Here is a 21,401-nt window from a genome sequence, read left to right on the forward strand (position 1 = left end):
AAAGAGATCCTACTCTGCTGGGCCCTTGAGCAAGACCCTTAACCTGTAATTGCTCCAGGGGCGCTGTACAATGGCTGACCCTGCGCTCTGAGCCCAAGGGGTATGCGAAAAATAACAAATTTCTAATACGAGAACTCATATAAGACGAAATAAAAAAAGAAGAAGAAGAGAAAAGAAACCCTTGAGCAACAGAGAAAACTAACCCTGCAATAGTTCGCGCTATAGTGCTATGAACCGCTCGCTAAAAACACTTTTTTTTTTTTATAAATGAGTTTTAAGCACAGGGAAAAAAATGAACATCTGAAAAATCCATAATTTAATAAACCACCAAGAAAAGTAACAATGCAACAATGCAGGCTACGAACCGATCGCTGTAAACAGAAGTGAAAACAAAATGAAGCCTTCTCTACCTTAGGAGTCCAGTCCTCCCTCCCTCTCTCACTCGCTCTCTTTTGTGTGTGTGTGTCTCTGTCTTGCACGCCTGTGTGTGTGTGTGTGTGTGTGTGTGTGTGTGTGTGTGTGTGAGATGCTCTCTCTCGCTCACTAGCTCACTGCACAGGGAGAGACTGAACATGTACAAACCAAAAGGGAAACTGGCTTGTTCGTATACTGAGTGTGTGGTTGTGAACCGAGGCAAAAGTTTGGCAAACATTTTGGTCGTAAACCGATTTGTACGTGTACCGAGACGTTCGTGAACTGAGGTTCCACTGTACAATGTTTGTGTGAAATTTCCCCTTCACAAGTTTCTCATTCTAACTCATTTTAAAATAAGAGTCTTGATCCACTGGACTAATTCCCTTTATAATTTTAAACACTCCACTCATGTCACCTCTTCATCTCCTTAAGGCTCAGCTCTTTTAATCTTTCCTCATAACTCATCCCCTGTAGCCCTGAATCAGCCCAGTTGCTCTTCTCTGGACCCCCTCTAGTGCTGCTATGTCCCTTTTGTAGCCTGGAGACCCAAACTGCACTCAGGACTCCAGATGAGGCCTCACCAGTGTGTTATAAAGCTTGAGCAGAACCTCCTGTGACTTGTACTCCACACATCAAGGCGCTATATAACCTGAAAATCTGTTAGCCTTCTTAATGGCTTCTGAACACTGTCTGGAAGTCGATAGCTTAGAGTCCACTATGACTCCTAAATCCTTCTCATAAGGTGGACTCTCGATTTTCCAACCACCCATTGTGTATTCAGACCTCACATTTTTACTTCCTATGTGTAATTCTTTACGTTTACTGATATTAAATTTCATCCCCCTGTAGCCCCCCGTAATCAGCCTAGTTGCTCTTCTCTGGACCTTTTCTTGTGCTGTTATGTCCCTTTTGTAGCCTGGAGACCCAAACTGCACCCAGGACTCCAGATGAGGCCTCACCAGTGTGTTATAAAGCTTGAGCAGAACCTCCTGTGACTTGTACTCCACACATCAAGGCGCTATATCATCTGACATTCTGTTTGCCTTTTCAGACCACTTAATTAAACTTTTTCAGCATTTCAGCAAAGCACTTTTGACCAGCAGGGAGCGCTAGCTTGACAAATGGCTTTGGTTCAGTGCTAATGAGAAGTGAACTGTGGAAATGTCCTTTGGGTTACAGTGCCACCTCAAAACCATAAAGCCATATTTAGCTTGTACTGACCAAGTGTACAGTGCACAATGGGCTATGCTGGGAGGCATCAACTGAGTGACGCTGGAGAGAATGTTGCTGTAACACTCGGGCGGCTCTCTTTTTCTCTTTGTTGGATGAGATGCTGTCGGTGCACAAGCAGTTGTCCTGTCCAGGTGCTTTCAGAGTGTACAGAGACGTCTGGGGGCAGGATGATTACAGAAGGCCACAATTCAAAAGGCCCAGACTTGAGCAGGTCAGTGGTTGTGCTGCCCCAGCATGTTTGATGGTTCAGCAGGGATTCTGCTTTCCAGGGACAGCCTATTATGGACTGGACGCTGAAAGATTCATCGTTTGTGTTGTGATTATAATTCCTGTTGCAGCTTTGAGGTGGTATTGTAAGTTAAATGATGTTTCTAGCAGTGGTCCACGCATGGCAGATTGTGTGTATGCTGTGTTATATATATATACACACACACACAAGTACAAAGTGAGATCTTCTTCACATATCCCAGACCACATGAACAAATGTGAATACTGAATGCAATATTACTGGTATAGTCCATATTGACAGATGGTACTGGCACTGGCATCACAAAGTTACAGAACATGTAAAGGAAGTCACTACCCACATTAAGGGAACACGATCTCTCTGTGCATTCTTATTTAGTACTTTTAGTATTCTGTGTTACTAGATAATAAAAATCCTTTTGCATTTATATAACCCTTTTCTCACTACTCAAAGCGCTCAGCAATTGCAGGCTAAGGGTTTTGCTTAAGGGCCCAACAGAGCAGAGTCCCTACTGGCATTTATGGGATTCGAACCGGCAACCTTCTGATTGCCAGTGCAGATCCATAGCCTCGGAGCTACCACTCTGCAAACAAGATCAGTGCAGCCAGTCATTGAGGCGGACCCCCAAGTACTTGTAGCAGTGCACGCCCCCCACAGCCGCTCTCTCTAAGTAGTAGCCAGTACTGCACGCTGTTTAGTGTGACGCAAGTCAATGGACAGTTGGTTAGCTGTGCTGATGCTGAGCGGTAGACCATTCTTGTCAGTAACACCCCATTAGTGCGCAATCATCTGAGAGTTTCGACAGCCGACGTGACCTGCTCTTCTATTTATAATCTGGGGTGTCCAAGGTGGAACAGAGAAGTAGATTGAAGACCCCACTACACGCAGTCCACAGGCAGAGAATCGAAAAGAAAAAGAAACCCACGGTAATGCACTTCATCTTGTACTGAAAAGGGCTTATCACGTGAAAGCAAATGAACTTTAATATCTGACCTGTCTTTGATTTAGAGCTGTAATGGAACTGAAATTACAGAAAGATATGGGAAAAGATAATCCGCTGTGGCAACCGAAGGTGGAAGAAGATGATGATGATGAATAACTTGTATTACTCCATATTTAAACGCTTTAAAGGCTTCGTAACTGACAAAGTGCTACAATCACCAAGCTGAAATCGTGAATGTTGGTATCTGAAACAGTGGAGTTAACACACTTAATGTGTGCAGCTTATGAATTTTATAATCCCTGTTACAGAACTGATATGCCCTTTAAATATGTACATTAATCTAAAATATAATTATTGATTATTGCTTTTTTCCCCCCTTCATCCCATGGCCTGTTTTACTTGTCAGTGATGGCATCTGGAAGTTGAGACATGCATAGGAATACCAGGCGGTTTTCTGCAAAGGGACACACAAAGAATCAAACATTTTAGTTACAAATAACGATGACGTGAGCCCTCCACCCAGAAGTGATTCCTGGGACCCTCCAGCTCCTCCTCCTCCTCCTCATTGATATTATTTTAGTGCAAACTCCAAATAGATAGGATTTAATACACACAAGTACTTTATTTTATTTTTGTGAAAAATGGATTCAGTAAAACACCATGATAAATAGATTTGTATAAAAACAATAGAGAAACCGTTCTACAATAACGCCACTTTTTAAAAATCTGAATAAATGAAAAGGTAAATAAAATGTCTGCAGTGGGCTGGCGATCTGCCCAGGGTTTATTCCTGCCTTGTGCCCTGTGGTGCCTGGGATTGGCTCCAGCAGACCCCCATGACCCTGTGTTAGGATAAAAGAAGTTGGACTCTGACTGACTGACTGACTGACTGACTGACTGATTAAATAAAATGTAAGTTGCACGTGGTAATAAAAAATAATGTAAATACAAATTGCACATTGAAATATTTAAAACAAAAAGAAGTGCACATACAGTGGTAGCGCTGCTGCCTTGCAGTTAGCTTCACTTCCCGGGTCCTCCCAGCGTGGAGTTTGCATGTTCTCCCCGTGTCTGCGTGGGTTTCCTCCCACAGTCCAAAGACGTACTGGTTAGGTGGACTGACGATTCTAAATTGGCCCTAGTGTGTGCTTGGTGTGTGGGTGTGTTTGTGTGTGTGTCCTGCGGTGGGTTGGCATCCTGCCCGGGATTGGTTCCTGCCTTGTGCCCTGTGTTGGCTGGGATTGGCTCCAGCAGACCCCCGTGTCCCTGTGTTTGGATTCAGCGGGTTGGAAAATGGATGGATGGAAAAGTGCACATGATAGAAATGTGAAAAACAAAAAATGGCTGGTGAAGGTATTACTGTAACTTTCAAAATGGCCATTTGTGGGCTTTGGCTGCAGCAGATGCAGCTGCTATACCCTTGAGGTCCAAAGACCCTCACTCGCTGGGCGCTGCTGAAGTTTGGGCTCGGGCTGAAGGCCTCTCCTGCCACCTGGTAGGTCTCAAATAAGATTTAAATCGCTTTAAAGATGGAAACGTCTCTGATCAGAGGTGACAATGATGAGGAGAGTCCAGACTGACGAAAGACTAGATTTGGACTTCTTGGAGACCCCATCTCACTGTTGGCCACTTGCCCAGTTTTGTGCTAATTTTGCCAGTGCACGGACTACGCTGGGTTCTGGGGAGGATGAAGCTGAATCAGAAATGGTCAAACTTTTGCTTGCAGACATGTGAATGCTCTTCATGATTAATGAAATCGGATGAGATATTCGTTCTGTTAGTCACAAACACTGACGCGCTCACAGTGGAGATGTTTCTGACTCTGCCATTGTGGTGTTTTGATGCTGTGCTTCAAGGGGAACTGCCATTGCAGTGAGTACCTTTATAAATGGGTGCCCTCCTAGCTTGGGGTCCCAGGCAGTTGCCTGCCTGGCCTGTCCCGTCACTGCGCCTCTGCCTCGGCCCTAACATTTCATGAAGAGGTCACGCTAGTCTTCATTTTTCTGAGACCTATCAGGAGGATTCCAGTGCCCGCTGTTTTTGCTTGTCTTATGGCTGGCAGTGCCCGTCTCTTCCGTGTCTGGACTCGCTTGCTTATTTGCCTTCTTAACACTGAAATTCACAGTTATGCCAGCAGCAGTCAGGCTCGCGTCAGCCCCTCGACGTCCTACACTCCTTGCCGACACAAACGCAGCTATGAGGAAGATGAAGACATGGATGCTCAGCCTTACAAGGAGAAGGAGCAGTTTACAGGTGAGGCTTCGGTGTCCTTCCTGTGATATCGCAGTTTACGTCTTTTCACCGGGCCTTCGTCATTGTTGGGTTTTGTACATTTGGCAGTCTGCTCACGAGGTGGACTTGGTGGCTGCTTGGCTTATTTTCAATCAAGGAGAGGCCAAGTGTCAGCATCCATATTGTGTGTTGCTACCGTGTGCCTGTAGCAGGAGCACAAACCGATAACGGTTGCCCGTCTTTGTGTGAATTGGCATGATGTTCAGGGCACAAAATGGTTTGGGTCCACTACCAGCGCAGCTTCCTTTATGCTGTGTGTGGGGACCTGTGGATGAAATCTGTTCTTGGCTTTTTAGGGAAAACCGTGCAGTGAGCCCTGCTGTCCGGATAAGAGCCAGCAGGAAGAGGCGAGCGCTGCCAAGATGAAGAGCGAGGGTCATGCGTGATAGATCAAGATGGCAGGGTCCGCTCTTATCGATACAGTTAATGGGGGGGTAGAGCAGGAGTCTGGATGTCTTCAGCATATGGGCTGCCGAGCGCACATTCAGAAATTTGCTTTTATGTTAGGAATGTCTGAGAATGCGTGTCTTGCAATGTCAATTTTTGTAAAGCTCACAGTGTCCGTTATATTTTCACGTCTTCCTTTTGGTTTCTTTCTGACTGTTTAGTGCTCTCATTAGAAACAAACCCAATTCCTGATAACGTGACCTGAGTGTATAGTAAAGGAATAGTTGGCTAAGACTCTGCTGTCTTCTGGTGGGCAGAATCTCTGCTGTCTGTGAGAACTCGGAGTGGCAGCAGACGTCTGTAAAAAGTTTAGTTAGTCACATGAGTGCACCTCAGAGTGACGAGCAACAGTGAAACGTTCAAAACACAGCAGAGCCTCTCGTTAATCCTTCCAGCTTCTGCTGCTCCGCTCATTCCCAGGTGTGTACACATGACCATCATCATCATCATCAAGTCCTTCCATGAGAACCCTGAATACCATGAGGACTGATTGAGATCATTGACGTTGGGTAGAATGCCTAGAGAGGGCTGGGTGGTCTTGTGGCTTTGGACCCCCTGCAGATTTCATTTTATTTTTTTTGCAGCCGTCTGGAGTTTTTTTGGTTTTTTTTTCTGTCCTCCCAGCCATCGGACCTTACTCTTATTCTGTTAATTAGTGTTCTCCTATTTTAATTCTTATTGTCTTTTTTTTTTGCCTCTTTCTTCATCAGGTAAAGCACTTTGAGCTTCATTATTTGTATGAAAATGTCTGTGGTGGGCTGGCGCCCTGCCCGGTGTTTGTTTCCTGCCTTGTGCCCTGTGCTGACTGGGATTGGCTCCAGCAGACCCCCGTGACCCTGTAGTTAGGATATAGCAGGTTGGATAATGGATCGATGGATGGAAATAAATGTTGTTGTTGAATCACTTGTGTGACGATAGCACATGAAGGAAGTGACCTGTGACGAAAGAGTGGCGACGCTAAAAAGAAACCAAACCCCTCCGGTGGTTCTGCAGGTTGTCTGTATTGTCCTCAGACGCTCATGAACTCCTTTTTCTTCTTCCAGCCACAGATGCCCAAGCTGACTCAAAGAGACTGGAGACGGAGGCCTCGCTAGCGCAGCAGAGCTCTGCACCCACCTGCTCGCCGCCGCTTGACCTCAACTTCCCTTTGCCTGGAGAAAAAGGGCCAGCGTGCTTGGTGAAGGTAGGATGTAATAACCCCAGTAGTCGTGGCCTGTGCCCGCCAGGACCTCCAGTATACAGTACTTAAGGCTGAGCGTTTGCTCTGCTTTGACACTTCGGTACATTCTAGAGAGAGGCTGTGCACCGGCCATCGTGTTTTATTGTTGTCACTCAGAACAATGACGAGTAGCATTTAAATAATCGAGGCACAGCCACAGCAGAGTGACCACTAACTGAGGAGACGGGCCTAGCTAGCACTGTCACTTACTAAAACAGCACATTGTGGGAAGAAATGGGGGCTTTGGAGCAGCGATTCTCGGGGCTCACGCCTGGGGGACCCCTGACCCTGCACTTTAGTTATTTTAATATTCCAGACAGATTTTCAAATTAATGAGCCAGGCTAGTCTTTTGTTCTTTATTTCACCTTATACAATTTCTTGTATTAGGAATTTGTTCGTTTTCGCATACCCCTTGGGGTCAGAGCACAGGGTCAGCCATTGTACAGCCAGCGCCCCTGAAGCAATTACAGGGTAAGGGTCTTCATCAAGGGTCCGGCAGAGTAGGCAGTGATGGGGATTTGAACCGGCAACCTGCTGGATACCAGCGCAGATCCTTAGCCTCAGACTCCAACTGTTCTTGTTGCTTTCATTAGCTGCCCTTATTTTCTCTTGTCAAGTTCAAAGTTCATTGTCATGTGCACAGTAAGGAAACACATTTTTAATTTCATTTAATTTTTTTTTTGTTTCTTTGCTGTCCATACCAAATGCCAACGGTTAACAAACCAACGTATAAAGATAAACACAAATAATAATAAGTAACAGAGGCAGCATAAGGTATAAAAACAGAATGGAAATATAAAGTGTAACGTGCAGGTAGGTGTGTGACAGACGAGTCCAATACACTTGTGTGAGCTCGATAGAATGAGGTGGCTCACGGTCATAAACTCCAGTCAGTTATTTAGGACTCCAATGGCCTTGGGACAGAAAGAGTTCTTTAGCCTGGAAGTCCTGCATTTCGCACGTCTGTACCTCCTGCATGAGGATAGAAGTGTGGACAGTTGGTGTTGGGGGTCCCTTTTCAGTTTTCCTTCGGACTCTGCAGTTGTAGATACTCTGCAGAGAGGGCAGTGAGGTCCTGGTGATCTTCTCAGCAGTCTTCACCACTTTCTACCAGGCGTTTGCGGTCCATAGCGGTATTGTTCCCGTACCTCACGGTGATGCAGCTGGTCAAGATGCTCTCAACAATGCAGCTGTAAAAGTTGCCGAGGATCTTAGTCAACATACCAAACTTCCTCAGCCTCCTCAGAAAGTCTAGCTGCTATTGAGCCCTCTTGACCAGCTGTGTGGTGTTAAGTGTCCAAGTGAGGTCCTCACTGATGTAGACGCCCAGGTATTTACTGCCGCTCACCCTCTGCACTTCAAGCCCTCGGATGAACAGTGGCCGGTGAGGTCTCCTCTCCTTCCTCATGTCCACTATCATCTCCTTTGTCTTGTGTTGAGGGTGAGGTTGTTGTCCTCACACCATGACGCCAGACAGTCCACCTCCCTACTGTAGGCCACCTCATCCCCACCAGTGATGCGTCCAATCACTGCGGTGTCGTCTGTGAACTTTAGGATGTTATCTTTGTGGTGGGCGACATTTTGCACTCTGTGAAGTATGATGATATTTTCTTTTAGAAGGATTCAGAAATATCGTCTTGTGCTTTTTAACAGATTTCCTTTTTTTTTTTTTTTTTTAACTTGCCCATTTCCGTAGAGTTTGTTCCCTGCATTGCATTACGATTCCAAGCGAGCACTGGCCTCGGTAGAGTAAGCTCCGGTGCAGACAGTGAGGGGAGATGGAGCCTTAAAGGCGGGCGCACACCTTGAGCTGCCTCCATTGTGAACTCCTCCTTCCACATGGCGCAGTGAGAAGGCCGAACCGTAATCTGTCGATGAATTAAGAACTGCGGTGGGTTGGCACCCTGCCCAGGATTGGTTCCCTGCCTTGTGCCCTTTGTTGGCTGGGATTGGCTCCAGCAGACCCCCCGTGACCCTGTGTTCAGATTCAGCGGGTTGGAAAATGGATGGATGGATGGATGAATTAAGATTGTGAGCAGAGTCGCTGCTTTTAGTAAATTAGCAAAGAGCAATTAACAAGCGGCCTCTTTAAACAGTCGTGTATTATGTAGAGTGAGACTTGTGAGACGGCGTCAGCAGTGGAAAACAACATCCAGTAAGTAAACGAAGGAGCGGAAAAGGCAAAGAGAGGCGACTCGAGAGAGAGAAGAATGTGAAAGTCGTTACAGAGCTCTGCCACTAGTGGCCACTGTTTAGCCACACGAAGAGGACTCTTGACAGAGATACTGGCAGTTGGTGACAAAGGTGAAAATGACACTGAATGTTAAAGGAGAGCAGCTATTGGAATGTCCTATCCATCCATCCATCCATCCTTCCATCTTCTCGGCCCACTTTTTCTAGAGCAGGGGTGGTGAACGCCCGGCCTCGAGTGCCGCAGTGGCTGCAGGTTTTCATTCTTACCATCTTCTTAATTAGTGACCAGTTTTTGCTGCCGTTTACTTCTTTTAATTAACTTGACTCCGGCCCCATAGTGGTTTCTTTTTTCTTGAATTAGCAGCCAAACAATAATGAGACCCAAAACAAGCCACCACCTGACCAGCTCCCCTGTGCCCATCACACAATATCTGAAATATAAAGAGAGGTGATGGTCTTCATCTCTCAGGTCACCAAAACATTTTGACGGTGCTGTCAGAAAGAACAGTGTGCTGTGGCAGAAGGAGAGCAGCAACAAGCCATGGAATTAAATAACAGGTTTAATTAACAGCAAGAATCAGCTTCCCATTAAGAGACTGGTTGGAGTTTGAAGCCCCAGTTTAGCTGGTCCATCTGTTAGCTCGTTTCACGTCTCATTTCTGCTTGGCTGTCATTTTAATGAAGAAAGGAATCAATTCAGAGGGCTGAACTCGTCTAACAGTGATGGGGGAAAAAGTGAATTAGCAGTGAAAACTGATTAGGAAAAGAGTGAGAATGAAAACCTGCAGCCACTGCGGCCCACCAGGCCTGGAGTTCGACACCCCTGTTCTAGAGCAGGGGGTCCTCAATCACCGTCCTGGGGGGCCGCAGTGGCTGCAGGTTTTTGCTCCAACCCAATAACTTAATAAGAAGCCCTCATTGCTCAAGTAACACTTGTGTTTCACTTTCGTCGTCTCGCTCGTTAAGATTTTGAACCCTTATTGCTTATTTGAGTCGTAAATGACTGTATTCTTGGTTTTTAATGGCTTCTAATTAGCAGTAACATCCATCCATCCATCCATTTTCCAACCCGCTGAATCTGAACACAGGGTCATGGGGGTCTGCTGGAGCCAATCCCAGCCAACACAGGGCACTAGGCAGGAAACAAACCCCGGGCAGAGTGCCAACCCACCGCAGTAGCAATAACCTGCAAATGACAAAAGAGACCAGCAGTTCTCCATTTAGCTTGTTACCATTTACACCGGTGTGTGTTTATCACACACAATTGGGTTAAATTAAAGGAAAAAGTGAAGGACTGAGAATTCCTCCTCCTCATTTGGATGATATCCTTAGAAAGGGAAAAGAAAATCTCAGATATGAGAATGAGCTGACATGGCAGAGTTAAAGCACAAACAGGCCATGAAATTAAATTATTGGCTTTCTAATTAAGCAACTGGGTTGGAACAAAAACCTGCGGCCCTCCAGGACTGGGACTGAGGACCCCCGCTGTAGAGCAACGTCACCTTCAAGTGTGTGCTGATCAGACAGAAGAGGCGAGACGGTGTTGTTGTCAGCTTGACTCCCGTGGACTTCCTTAACGCCAGGCTCCTGCCTCGGGCCACGTGGCAAGCTGCCGTCTCCTAGCGACTGCCGTGTTTGTCCCAGTCCGGACACCGCTGCGCTTTTTGTTTTAATGTCACAAATGCTTGTGTGTGTTGTGCTGCCCGTTCTCGTTATTGAAGCCTTTTCTTACTAATTAGCTCCAAAGTGCTCTGCAGTAGCTGCTACCCTTTAGTTTTCTGCGTCACTAATGGTCCGTATTTGGATAGGATTTTAGGGAGCACATTCCATATGAAGAGGTGGAGCATAAAGAAGATGGTAATAGAAAGTGAAGTCTTTAAGGCACATTACTTCTAACTACTCCTGACATCTTTCTGAAGTCCAGCTATTTAAACAAGGACACTTCTGTAGAGCAGGGCCTGGTGGGCCGCAGTGGCTGCAGGTTTTCATTCTCACCCTTTTCCTAATCAGTTTTCACTGCTCATTCACTTTTCCCCCCATCACTGTTAGACGAGTTCAGCCCTCTGAATTGATTCCTTTCTTCATTAAAATGACAGCCAAGCAGAAATGAGACGTGAAACGAGCCGACAGATGAGCAGCTGCACTGGGATTTCAAACTCCAGCCAGTCTCTGAATGAGAAGCCAATTCTCTGTGTTCATTAAACTCGTTATTTAATTCCATGGCTTGTTGCGGCTCTCATTCCGCCACAGCAGACATTTTACAGAACTGTTGATGTTTTGGTGACCTGAGAGATCAGCCTCACCGAGACCTTCACTTTTCTTTATTTTCAAATGTTGTGTGTTGGGCGAAGGTGAGCTGGTCATGTGGCGGCTCATTTTGGGTCTCATTATTGTCTGGCTGCTAATTTAATTAAAAAGAAACAACTAAGGGGTCTGAGTCACGTTCATTATAACTAAGGCACAGGTGTCGGACTCCGGTCCTGGAGGGCCGCAGTGGCTGCATGTCTTCATTCTAACCATCTTCTTCATTAGTGACCAGTTTTTGCTGCTAATTAATTTCTTTTGCTTTAGTTTTAATTAACGTGACTCAGGCCCCTTGGTTGTCTCTTTTTCCTTAATTAGTAGCTAAATAATAATGAGACATCAAACAAGCCACCATATGACCAGCTCACCTGTGTGCCCGTCACACAATATCTGAAAATAAAGAAAGGTGAAGGTCTCAGTAAGGTTGATCTCTCAGGTCACTAAAACCATTTTGAAAATGTTCTTAGAAAAAACAGAAAACTCGACAGATTTGGAAATGTCTGCTGTGGCAGAATGAGAGCAGCAACAAGCCATTGAATTAAATAACGGGCTTAATGAACAGCAAGAATCAGCTTCTCATTCAGAGACTGGTTGGAGTTTGAAATCCCAGTGCAGCTGCTCATCTGTTGGCTCGTTTCACGTCTCATTTCTGTTTGGCTGCCATTTAATGAAGAAAAGAATCAACTCGGAGGTCTGAATCCTTAACAACAGGGCTACTAAAATGAAGGCAAAAGGAGTTCATTAGCAGTGAAAACTGGTCACCAGTGAAGACGATGGTCAGAATGAAAACCTGCAGCCACTGCGGCCCACCAGGCCTGCAGTTGGACACCCGTGCTGTACAAGTAAGTCTGGCCCAGTGATTTGTCAGACTGGTTAGAATGGAAGTCTGCAGCCACAGTGGCTCCCCAGGAATGACCCCGAGACCCCTGCGTAGCGGTGGGCCGTCCCCGTCGTATTTAACTCCCACACCTACGTGATGTCGCGGTTTGTGAAAGGCGCTGTTGCTTTTGACAGGTCTACGAAAACTGGGAAAACTTCAAAGTCAACGACATCATGGACGTGTACGGCGTTCTGTCGGTGGATCCCGCTCTGAGTGTTCTCGGTGACCACAGGTAAAGTGAGTGGGGATTGTGGGGCTCAGGCCAGGGGACTCAGTGTCGCTCTTGCTCACCCGGTGTCTCTGCCCTGTGCTCGGAGTGTGTGACCCGGTAAGTGTGCCAACTTCGACTTTTCTTCCAAATCACTAGGGATGACGCCTTGTCAGTGGATCCGATGGAGGCAGATGAGGAACAGAGGGTCCATAGCCCTCCAGCCTCCCTGGTGCCACGGCTCCATGCTGTCTTGGCACATAAGCTGAAACACGTAAACCCTCTGGTGCCTGCCAGCCTGTGTACGGAGGATGGCACGAGCTGTAAGTTTTTAAAGTGTGCCATGTTTGCAACACGTCTGGGCTCGGAGGGAATGTGGGACTTTGAAATGTTTGTCTTTTTCAGTTGTGAGCGACTTCCTTACTGGTCTGGTGACGGTACGGGCAGAGCTGCTGGGCTTGCTGACTGGTGTGCTGCTGGGAGACGGTGTGGCTGCAGAGTATCTCCTCCTACACCTGGTCTCTGATGTGTGAGTAGCACCAGTACTGCTAGACTGAAGCCTTAGGGGGGGCCTACTCTAATCTTCTTACCTATGGGTATTACAGGTATGCGAGGCACGATGTCCTTCCTCTGGGCAAGTTCACCGTGAACTTGAGTGGCTGTCCATGTCCCTCGAACTACACGGAGCGTCTGTACCGCATCATCCAGCTCCTTGTGCCCTGCGTAAGTGTGGCTAAGCCGCCTTTAGGTGATGACCTGTTCTGTGACTTCTCCTGATTTACAGAGACCTGAGCTGACATTGTACGTCTTGCCATCATCCATATGAAATGTGCCTTTCACACCGACAGCAGGCCGTGCCTGCCATCCACCAAGATCTGTTGATGAATCCATTTCCAGGAGGCTGTCCGCACTCGGCCTGACCCGACTTGTTTCTGTCTTTACACAGTCCTACCACCTCTGCATGACCCTTCACAACATGAACAGCTTGACGTTCATCCCTCGCAAAGATTATTCGGCCAATCGGCTAGTGAGCGGCGTGCTGCAGCTGGCGAGGAACACCAGCCTGTTTGTGGACGAGACGCAACTGGAGCAGGGGCAGCTGGACTCGGCAGGTCAGTGTCCTCCAAACTACCCGGTGTGCCAGCTGTCATGGCAGCCTAAAGCACTTTCAACAGAAGAGTGCAGTGTATGGAGTGGTTCAACTTTAAGCTCTCTGGTTGGCATTTCTATTGGCGCTCATGTTAGCGTAGATGACGTCTCAAATACAATATGGGGGGGGGGGTGCGAATCTCAAAACCTTCATCGGTGGCACATTGGCCCTTTTGTGGCCTCCATTGATGGATGTTTGTGTGTAAGGATCCACTAATCAGGCAACGATTGGGAGACGCAGATTAAGAAGTGTTGTAGTTGTAATCCTAAGAAATGAATTCTTTATCTTCATCACTTCAGAAGATTCAGAACAGACGTCTGCATGAACTTTCACCTCCCTTTCTAAGCCCTTCACTGATTTTCTTGTAACGTTTGGCTCACCATTGAAGACCTCTACTTTTGTCCACCAATGTTCACAGACGTTTCCCTTTTTCTTGCTAGTGGGTCACTTTGTTCGTATTCGGCAGCATTGCCTTTAAATTGTTTAACATGAGCCAAACGTTTCAGGTCACCTTTCATGAGCGTCTCACAATCCATTCATCCAGGCAGAACTGGTGTAACTGGGACAGGTTTGTCAGCCCCCACACCTTTTCAGCTCAATCAGACTGAGGGCTTTGTGATGGCCACTCCAATACCTTCACTTTGTTGTCCTTAAGCCATTTTGCCACAATGTTGGAGGTCTGCTTGGGGTCCTCGTCCTTTTGCTACTGAGCTTCGACTTCCTAGCTGAGCTCTTGAGATGTTGCTGCAGTTTATCTCCATTTTTCCTTCCTCGTGATGCCATCTGTTTTGTGAAGCACACCAGTCCATCCTGCAGCCCCCACTACATGATGTGCCCACTCACACAATGCCCGATTGTTGAGATGCTGTTCTTTGGCTTGCAGGCCTCAGTCTCTTTTTCCTCCAAACATAACGGTGGTCATTATGGCCACATAGTTTGATGTTGGATTCATCAGACCGGAGGACATTTCTGCAGAAGGTCAGATCTTTGTCCCCATGTGCCATTGCAAAGCACAGTCTGACTTTTTGATGGTGGCTTTGGAGCGGTGACTCCTTGCTGGTCAGCCTTTCAGGTGATGTCGATGTTGGACTCGCCTTACTGTGGAGATCAGTTCTTGTCTCCCTGTGTCCTCCAGCATCTTCCCAAGGTCCTTTGCTGCTGTTCTGAGACCGATTTGCACTTTCTGTACCAAAATGTCTGTTCTCCTCTAGGAGACTGAAGGGGTTTCCCTCCTGAGTTGGTATGACTGCTGTGTGCTCCCCTGGTGTTTTAGACTTGTGTATTCTTGTTTGAACAGATGAACGTGGAGCCTTCAGGCATCTGGAATTTGTTCCCAAGGATGAACCACATTTGTGGAGGGCCACCTTTTTTTTTTTTTTTTTTTTTTTTTTTTTTTTGGCTGATTTCTTTGATTTTTCCCATTGTGTCAAGCAAAGAGGCAGCGAGTTTGATGATCGGCCTTAACATCCATCCACATGTTGACTCCAGTTAGCTTGGCCGGCTATCAGAAGTTAATTGTCTCATTGCCTGAAGGCTTGACATCATTTTCTGGAACTTTCCAAGCTGTTTAAAGACCCAGTTAATAAAGTGTAAACTTGTGACATCCTCAATTAAAGGTGAGATACTCGGAGGTCTGTGGACATTGATGGAAAAACTACTTGAGCCCTGCACAGAGCAGACGTCTTCAGTGCTGTTCCACATTTACAGTTTGTTAGTATAAAATCTGTGGAGGGCTTAGAAAGGGAGTTTTAGAGAACTTGGCGTCCCAGTGTGGAAACCTCAGACTTCAGCTGTATGTACAGATAAGACTCCAGTTTAGAGAGAGGCTGTTAGCATGGGAAAGGCGCTATATAAATAACAACATGTAGTATATGAGGGGAGACGGCTTGATGGCCGAGGTCTCCAGGACTCTAAACAAATCCAAATTATATTATGGTGTATCATCTACTGTTGAGTTCTGCTCCATCCATCCATTATCCAACCCACTATATCCGAACTACAGGGTCATGGGGGTCTGCTGGAGCCAACACAGGGCGCAAGGCAGGAAACAAATCTCAGGCTGGGCGCCAACCCACCGCAGGGCACACACACGCCAATCACACATTAGGGCCAATTTAGAATCGCCAATGCACCTCACCTGCATGTCTTTGGACTGTGGGAGGAAACCCATGCAGACACGGGGAGAACATGCAAACTCCATGCAGGGAGGACCTGGGAAGCGATCCCAGACGGGTCTCCTAACTGCGAGGCAGCAGTGCCACCCACCGTGCCGCCCCAATTCTGCTCCGTACTTGTAATATTTTTATTTTTATACTGTATGGATTTGTTCTCTTCTGTGTATTGTATTGTATTGTATTGACCCCCCCCCCCCCCTTCTTTATGACACCCACTGCATGCCCACCCTACCTGGAGAGGGGTCTCTCTTTGAACTCCCTTTTCCGGAGGTTTCTTCCGTTTTTCCTCTTTCTTCTTGGAGAGTCGAGGCTGTCGAGAGCGGGGCCTGTTAAAGCCCATCGTGGCCCTCCTTGTGTGATTGTGGGCGACACAACAACTCAGTGGTGCTGTGACTGTGTGGGTGGCACTGAAATTAGGAGGAAAGTATTGGGGGACTTGAAGTAGAACTTGAGGCCATACTGACTGTTTAACGGCTCCTCTTGCTCGGCTCTCAGGATGCCCTTTTAAAGCTGAGCCTGTGGACCACCTGTAAGTCGAGGCTGCGTTCGCCCGTTTCCACCGTGTTACGACTTGAACAACAGCCAGCCACCCTCACCCTGACCGAAGTGGCACTCTGTATGATACCCCTGGGCTGAAGCCCACCTGAGTAGTACTCTGGCTGAATGGAAATCTGGCCTTCCTTTCTGGCAGAGCAAGGATTGGGGGTTATGGCGGGATGGGGGGGGGGGGTCGGGAGTCCTGTGCCAACCAACCCATCAACTCCAAACACACCACAACACACACACACAAAACAGCTGGTGTACGTACAGGTTTAAGATTGGCATTGGGTGTGACGAGGATTAGAAAGGAGGACATTAGAGGGTCCGCTCAGGTGGGACGGGTGAGAGGCCAGATGGTGTTGGTTTGGAGAGATGCTGGGTATACTGGGAGAAGGGTACTAAGGATAGAGCTGCCAGAGAAGAGGAAGGTCTAAGAGGAGGTTTATGGATGTGATGAGGGAGGACATGCAGGTGACGAGTGTGACAGAACAAGATGACGAGGACAGGAAGATGTGGAAGAAGATGATCTGCTGTGGTGACCACTAACCAGAGCAGCAGAAAGAAGAATGTAGAGAAATGAAAACCAATCGATTTATTTTTATTATTAATTCTATCCGATTAGCTGAAGACGCGATTGTCCTGCATTAGCAGCATCAGCAGACTGAAACTACGTTTTGAGGGGTATGAAGGAAAGGAAAATGGTGGGCACAGTCCGAGCAATGCAGTGCAAGAAAAGAAACTGGGAACAGAGAGAGAGAGGATGCAAGGAAGGGAATCTCCACCACAAGGTGCCGATGACCTCCACACCCCCAGTGCAGGCCCATTAGGTGGCCACTTTGTCACGTCAATGCTACTCCCTGCCACTGGACTTGACGATTCCACTCCTAAACCCCCAGTGACGGAGGGGGTCACACTGGGGTCCGCTCTGACCTCACAGTTGTTTAGCAGATGGCGGTGCTTCAAGTGATGGCCGCCATGGTCAGGGGTTTCTGTTTCCTCCTAGACTGCCGTGGGCAGCTTGTGGTGGAGAGAAGGCCGCCACGTGTTGTTGGAGTAACCCGAGACTTTCAGCGGGGGGTCTTTTGGTCACCTGCTCATACACTGAGGTCTCCTGTACGGTGGCCATGAAGCTCCCTGGCAGCGTCCCCGTTTGTTTTTTTTGCCCACCTGATGTTGACGTCTTTCTTATCTGTGAATGCGCTCAGCTACTTTGGTCAAGCGCTGGACGTCCCTTAGTGAGACTCGCACCACATGCACTTTGCCCTCTTGGTGGTCGTGACGGGTGGTCCCGGCGTGCGCCCCTTAGCTCTTCGCTCTATTAAACCTGAGTGATGTCAACCTCGCCGAGATGTCTCCGTGGCTGAAGCTCCACGTTTGTGTCCCGTGGTCCTTCCAGTAAGCTAAGGTGCCCCCCCCCCCCCCATCTTAATTCTCTGTGCGCCCGCACACAGACAGACACAGAGACAGCCAGATGTCCAAATCCCGCACAGCCCAGTCACCGGTCACTTTTCCTTTCCTTCTTCTCTGCCCCCCATTTGTGGTGAGGCGGACCCTGATGATGTTCCTGGGGTGGTGGAAGTGCTGCAGTCCATGGCTCGGAACCATCTAGGCGCCCCCACAGGGTTAATATCTGTGGCCCTGATGCAGTCCGGGGGGGGGGTAGATACTGGCCCCCCCCTCTCCCGGTCTCCAGGCGTCCCAGTGGGACAAGGTCCCCAGTCATTTGCCACACCAGGCAGGACGAAGCGTTCCCGGGGCTGGTGGTCCCGCCTGACATACCAGGGGTGTGCTTGTGTGCCCATTGCAGGTGTCCAGAATCTGGCGGCGCTCGGTAACCTGATCACGTGGCAGAAGGTGGACTACGACTTCAACTTCCACCGGATGGAATTCCCCTGCAATATTAATGTGCTCATCGCGTCGGAGGGGAGATCTCTGTTACCGGTAAGACAGCAGGCCTCGGGCGCCGTACCTCGACTCGCGCTGGCTGGCGTCGCCCTGCTCACCCAGTCCTGTCTGCTCAGTTTGACTGCCAGGTCCACCTGCAGCCCCAGGTTGTCCCCCCACACCTTGAGCAGTACATGCAGAGCCTGCAGGACGCACTGCTGCCATCCCTGCTGACCAAGTTCCGGATCTACTTGAGCCTCGTGCGCCACTTGGAGTACAGCATCTCCGCCGAGGTGACCAAGGTGAGTTTCTTGTCAGTTGTGGGCCCCCCTTTGGCTCTGCCATCACTTTGACCCCCCATATGCCTTCTCTCCCACTGCAGGCTGTTGAGGATGACTTTGTGGAGATGCGGAAGAACGAGCCACGGAGCGTTTCAGCAGAAGATCTTCACCGGATGCTCGTCATTGCCAGGTGAGCCGTGTGGAGTGAGCGCCCCGTCTGTCCATCTCCTGCACGCCACATCGACACACTCGGCAGGATTTGAGAGTCGGGGTGTCACACACACACACACACACGTTACTTCACTGTGTGGGATGACCTGCTCGTCCCGTCTTTGCTCCGTTTAGGCGAAGTTCATTAATTAAAGTTAAAAAGCCGCGGTGACGAGCGCAGGAAGACCTGGAGGCTCGATGTGTGTGGTGACATCAGGGCCGCGTCCGTGAGTGACAGGGTTGGGCATTGGCGTGATGGTGGGGCACAGGAAGAGCAGGGGTGGCAGACACTGGTCCTGGAGGGCCGCATTCACACGTTTTCTTCCTTCTGTAGTTGGTGGTTCTTCACTTTCTGAGAAGATGCCAGCTGAGTGAACCGTTGCCCGTTTGCACCTTTGTGTTCGTCACGCGTCAGGATGTTCTCGCTCCTCGTTAATTTGCCTGTTGGTCACTTCGTTTAGGTAATCTGAGCACACCAATCACACTCCGGGGGTGGAGCCACACACCCAAACCCCTGGTGGTCTCAGCCCGTGAGCGCTGATGATCCAACACGGGGCCGATGTAACTACGGGGAACGCTGTGCATGATGGGTAAAGTTTGTGCAGGCCGTGTTAGTCATGCCAGCGTAACAAGTTGAGGGATTCACGTCCGCTTCTCGATGTTTGGGCTGACGGTGACCTGAAGAGACTCGTACCAACGTTTATGAGGTGGCCACGTGAAAGGTGGGATTTGAGCATAAAAACAAAGCCCACGTCAACACAAACGTTAACGCGAGTGGCAGGCCGAGACCCCGTCCACGCTGCAGCGTTTACTCATTTAAATACTCGGACCCCCACAGTCCGGCTCTTGCCTTCTGTCCACACTGTCCTGTTTGTCTCGAATCGCACTCTGATTGGCTCCTGCTCTTTACATGGCTCTTCCCTGATTGGCTGCTGCTCATCACATTGTCTCACTCCCTGATTGGTCAGCTGTCGTATGTCATTACGGCGGGCGTAGAGGAGTCGCTTCTTTCCATGGCGTTGGTCACCTGTGTGCACCCAAATGGCGTCTGCTAAAGTTTGATGGCGGCGTGGCGTGCAGGAAAGGCGAGTCGTTTACCAGGCAATCGATGGCACGGCGGGCGGCGTTCCCAGGCCTTCACGGAGGACTCATCCTCTTTGGGTCTCCACTGACGTGAAGGTGGCCGTTTTTGTTTAAAATGAAGATGTGGCAGGGGTGGCGGTACGTAGCCCGAGTGCCCCTCTCATGATTGGGTGGCAGTTGACCACATTTTAAAACACCCCTTGTGATTGGGGAAGTGGTGGGGGTCTTACTGTGCGAGAGGAGGGTGGGGCGTCCCCTCAGTATGATGGCTCTTTGACCCCACGTGGGCACAAGCAAACTGGCAGCATTACCAAAGTGGGACTGGGGTTGGGGTCCCCTGTGAAGCAGCGAGTGCCATCAAGCCCCACTGACTGGTCCCCCGCACTCTGCCACCTGTGCTACGTGATAACAAGTGGAGCGTCGTCCTCGCTCGGTGCCCCTTGTGCAGTACGAGGACAGTCACTTGCTCACTGACATGGCCGCCGTCATGGATGTGTGCCCACCCCATCTGAAAACTGGTGACAGTGGTGATGACGAAACAACGAAGCTCTTCAGGGGCCTACCCGCCACAGTCGTCACTTTGTCACTGCACACGCGTGGGGCCTGATCAAGGGGTCCCGACGATCTCCCATTCTGTATGTGCAAATATTCCAAAAAGAGCCAGCACTGCGGATTACAGATACTCCGTCGGGATCGGTGCCCACTCGGTGGTCCATGTAAAGAGGTCCATGTTGTCGTCACCTTTTCATAACCGGACACTAAAGCCCCCCATAAAGTTGTCTGTGGTCGAAGATGGGGGCGTGTCCTGTGTGGGCTCATCTGCATGACCCCTCCCTCCACGTTTAACCATTGGCAGACTTGTCTTGCGTGTCTGTGGGGGCTTCACGTGTTTCCCGCCCCCCCCTTGTCTTTGATTAATTTTTTTTTGTTCTCTCGCCCCCCCCCCCCCCAGGCTGCTGTCCCTCAGCGTCGGTCAGACGTCACTGTCCAGGGAACGGTGGCAGAGGACAAAGGAGCTGGAAATCCTACGAAGGAGACGCCTGGAGCAGCAGAAGTGCGTCAACGGCAACGAGCTTTGAGGTGACGTGCAGCGGGGGGGCGGTGCCCCCCAAGTGCCAGATTTAGGAGAGGACTCGTTCCTCCCCCACTAAGGACAATTTTCTTTTTAACGTTGCTTTCTACTGAAGAGTCGATTTCCTATTTTTCTGTGGGGTGGGAAATGTGGGGGAAATGGGGGGGGGGGGGGGTGTGCTGCACCCCACAATGGATGAACTGTTTTGTTTTTTTTTTTTTGCATTAAAAGCTGTTTTGATATTAAAGTTGTAATAATAATAATAATAATAATAATTCATGACATTTATATAGCGCTTTTCTCAGTACTCAAAGCACATTGTGCCCAATGTCCTCTGTTGTCACACCAGGAGGTGGCCCAAGAGCATTCTGGGTGGCAGGGGTCTTCAAGGCCATTACACCTCTGAAGACATGCAGACCCTGCTGTGCCCCCCAGCACCAGCTAACCGTGGTGGTCACGCACAGACCCCTGGTGACGGCTGGGGTTTGATTGGAGTAAACGGGTTCAGCGGATGGGCGCTCGTCTTGTGGCTCACAGGCTTTACCAGCTGGCGCTCTCTCTCTCTCTCTCTTGGCCATCGAAGGGGGGCACAAGTTACATCTGTCTCTCGGGAAGCCATAGTGGCC

At 48.9% G+C, this 21,401-nt stretch overlaps 1 protein-coding gene across 2 annotated transcripts in view; it reads left to right on the plus strand.

Moving 5' to 3' along the window:
- The window catches only part of mcmbp (minichromosome maintenance complex binding protein), a 34,460-nt gene extending 13,610 nt beyond the window's left edge, over positions 1–20,850 (plus strand). For both annotated transcript variants that reach the window (XM_028825632.2, XM_028825631.2), the window contains exons 6-16: positions 4,961–5,090; positions 6,620–6,759; positions 12,308–12,405; positions 12,541–12,704; positions 12,787–12,910; positions 12,987–13,104; positions 13,328–13,493; positions 18,053–18,186; positions 18,267–18,431; positions 18,512–18,600; positions 20,656–20,850. In XM_028825632.2, the coding sequence (XP_028681465.2) occupies positions 4,961–5,090; positions 6,620–6,759; positions 12,308–12,405; positions 12,541–12,704; positions 12,787–12,910; positions 12,987–13,104; positions 13,328–13,493; positions 18,053–18,186; positions 18,267–18,431; positions 18,512–18,600; positions 20,656–20,782 (1,455 nt within the window). In that variant the 3' untranslated portion in view covers positions 20,783–20,850. The remainder of the gene's footprint in view (positions 1–4,960; positions 5,091–6,619; positions 6,760–12,307; positions 12,406–12,540; positions 12,705–12,786; positions 12,911–12,986; positions 13,105–13,327; positions 13,494–18,052; positions 18,187–18,266; positions 18,432–18,511; positions 18,601–20,655) is intronic.
- Positions 20,851–21,401: the final 551 nt, after the last annotated feature.

Source organism: Erpetoichthys calabaricus, chromosome 2 (genome assembly GCF_900747795.2).
Source record: "Erpetoichthys calabaricus chromosome 2, fErpCal1.3, whole genome shotgun sequence".
NCBI classification, from domain to species: domain Eukaryota; kingdom Metazoa; phylum Chordata; class Cladistia; order Polypteriformes; family Polypteridae; genus Erpetoichthys; species Erpetoichthys calabaricus.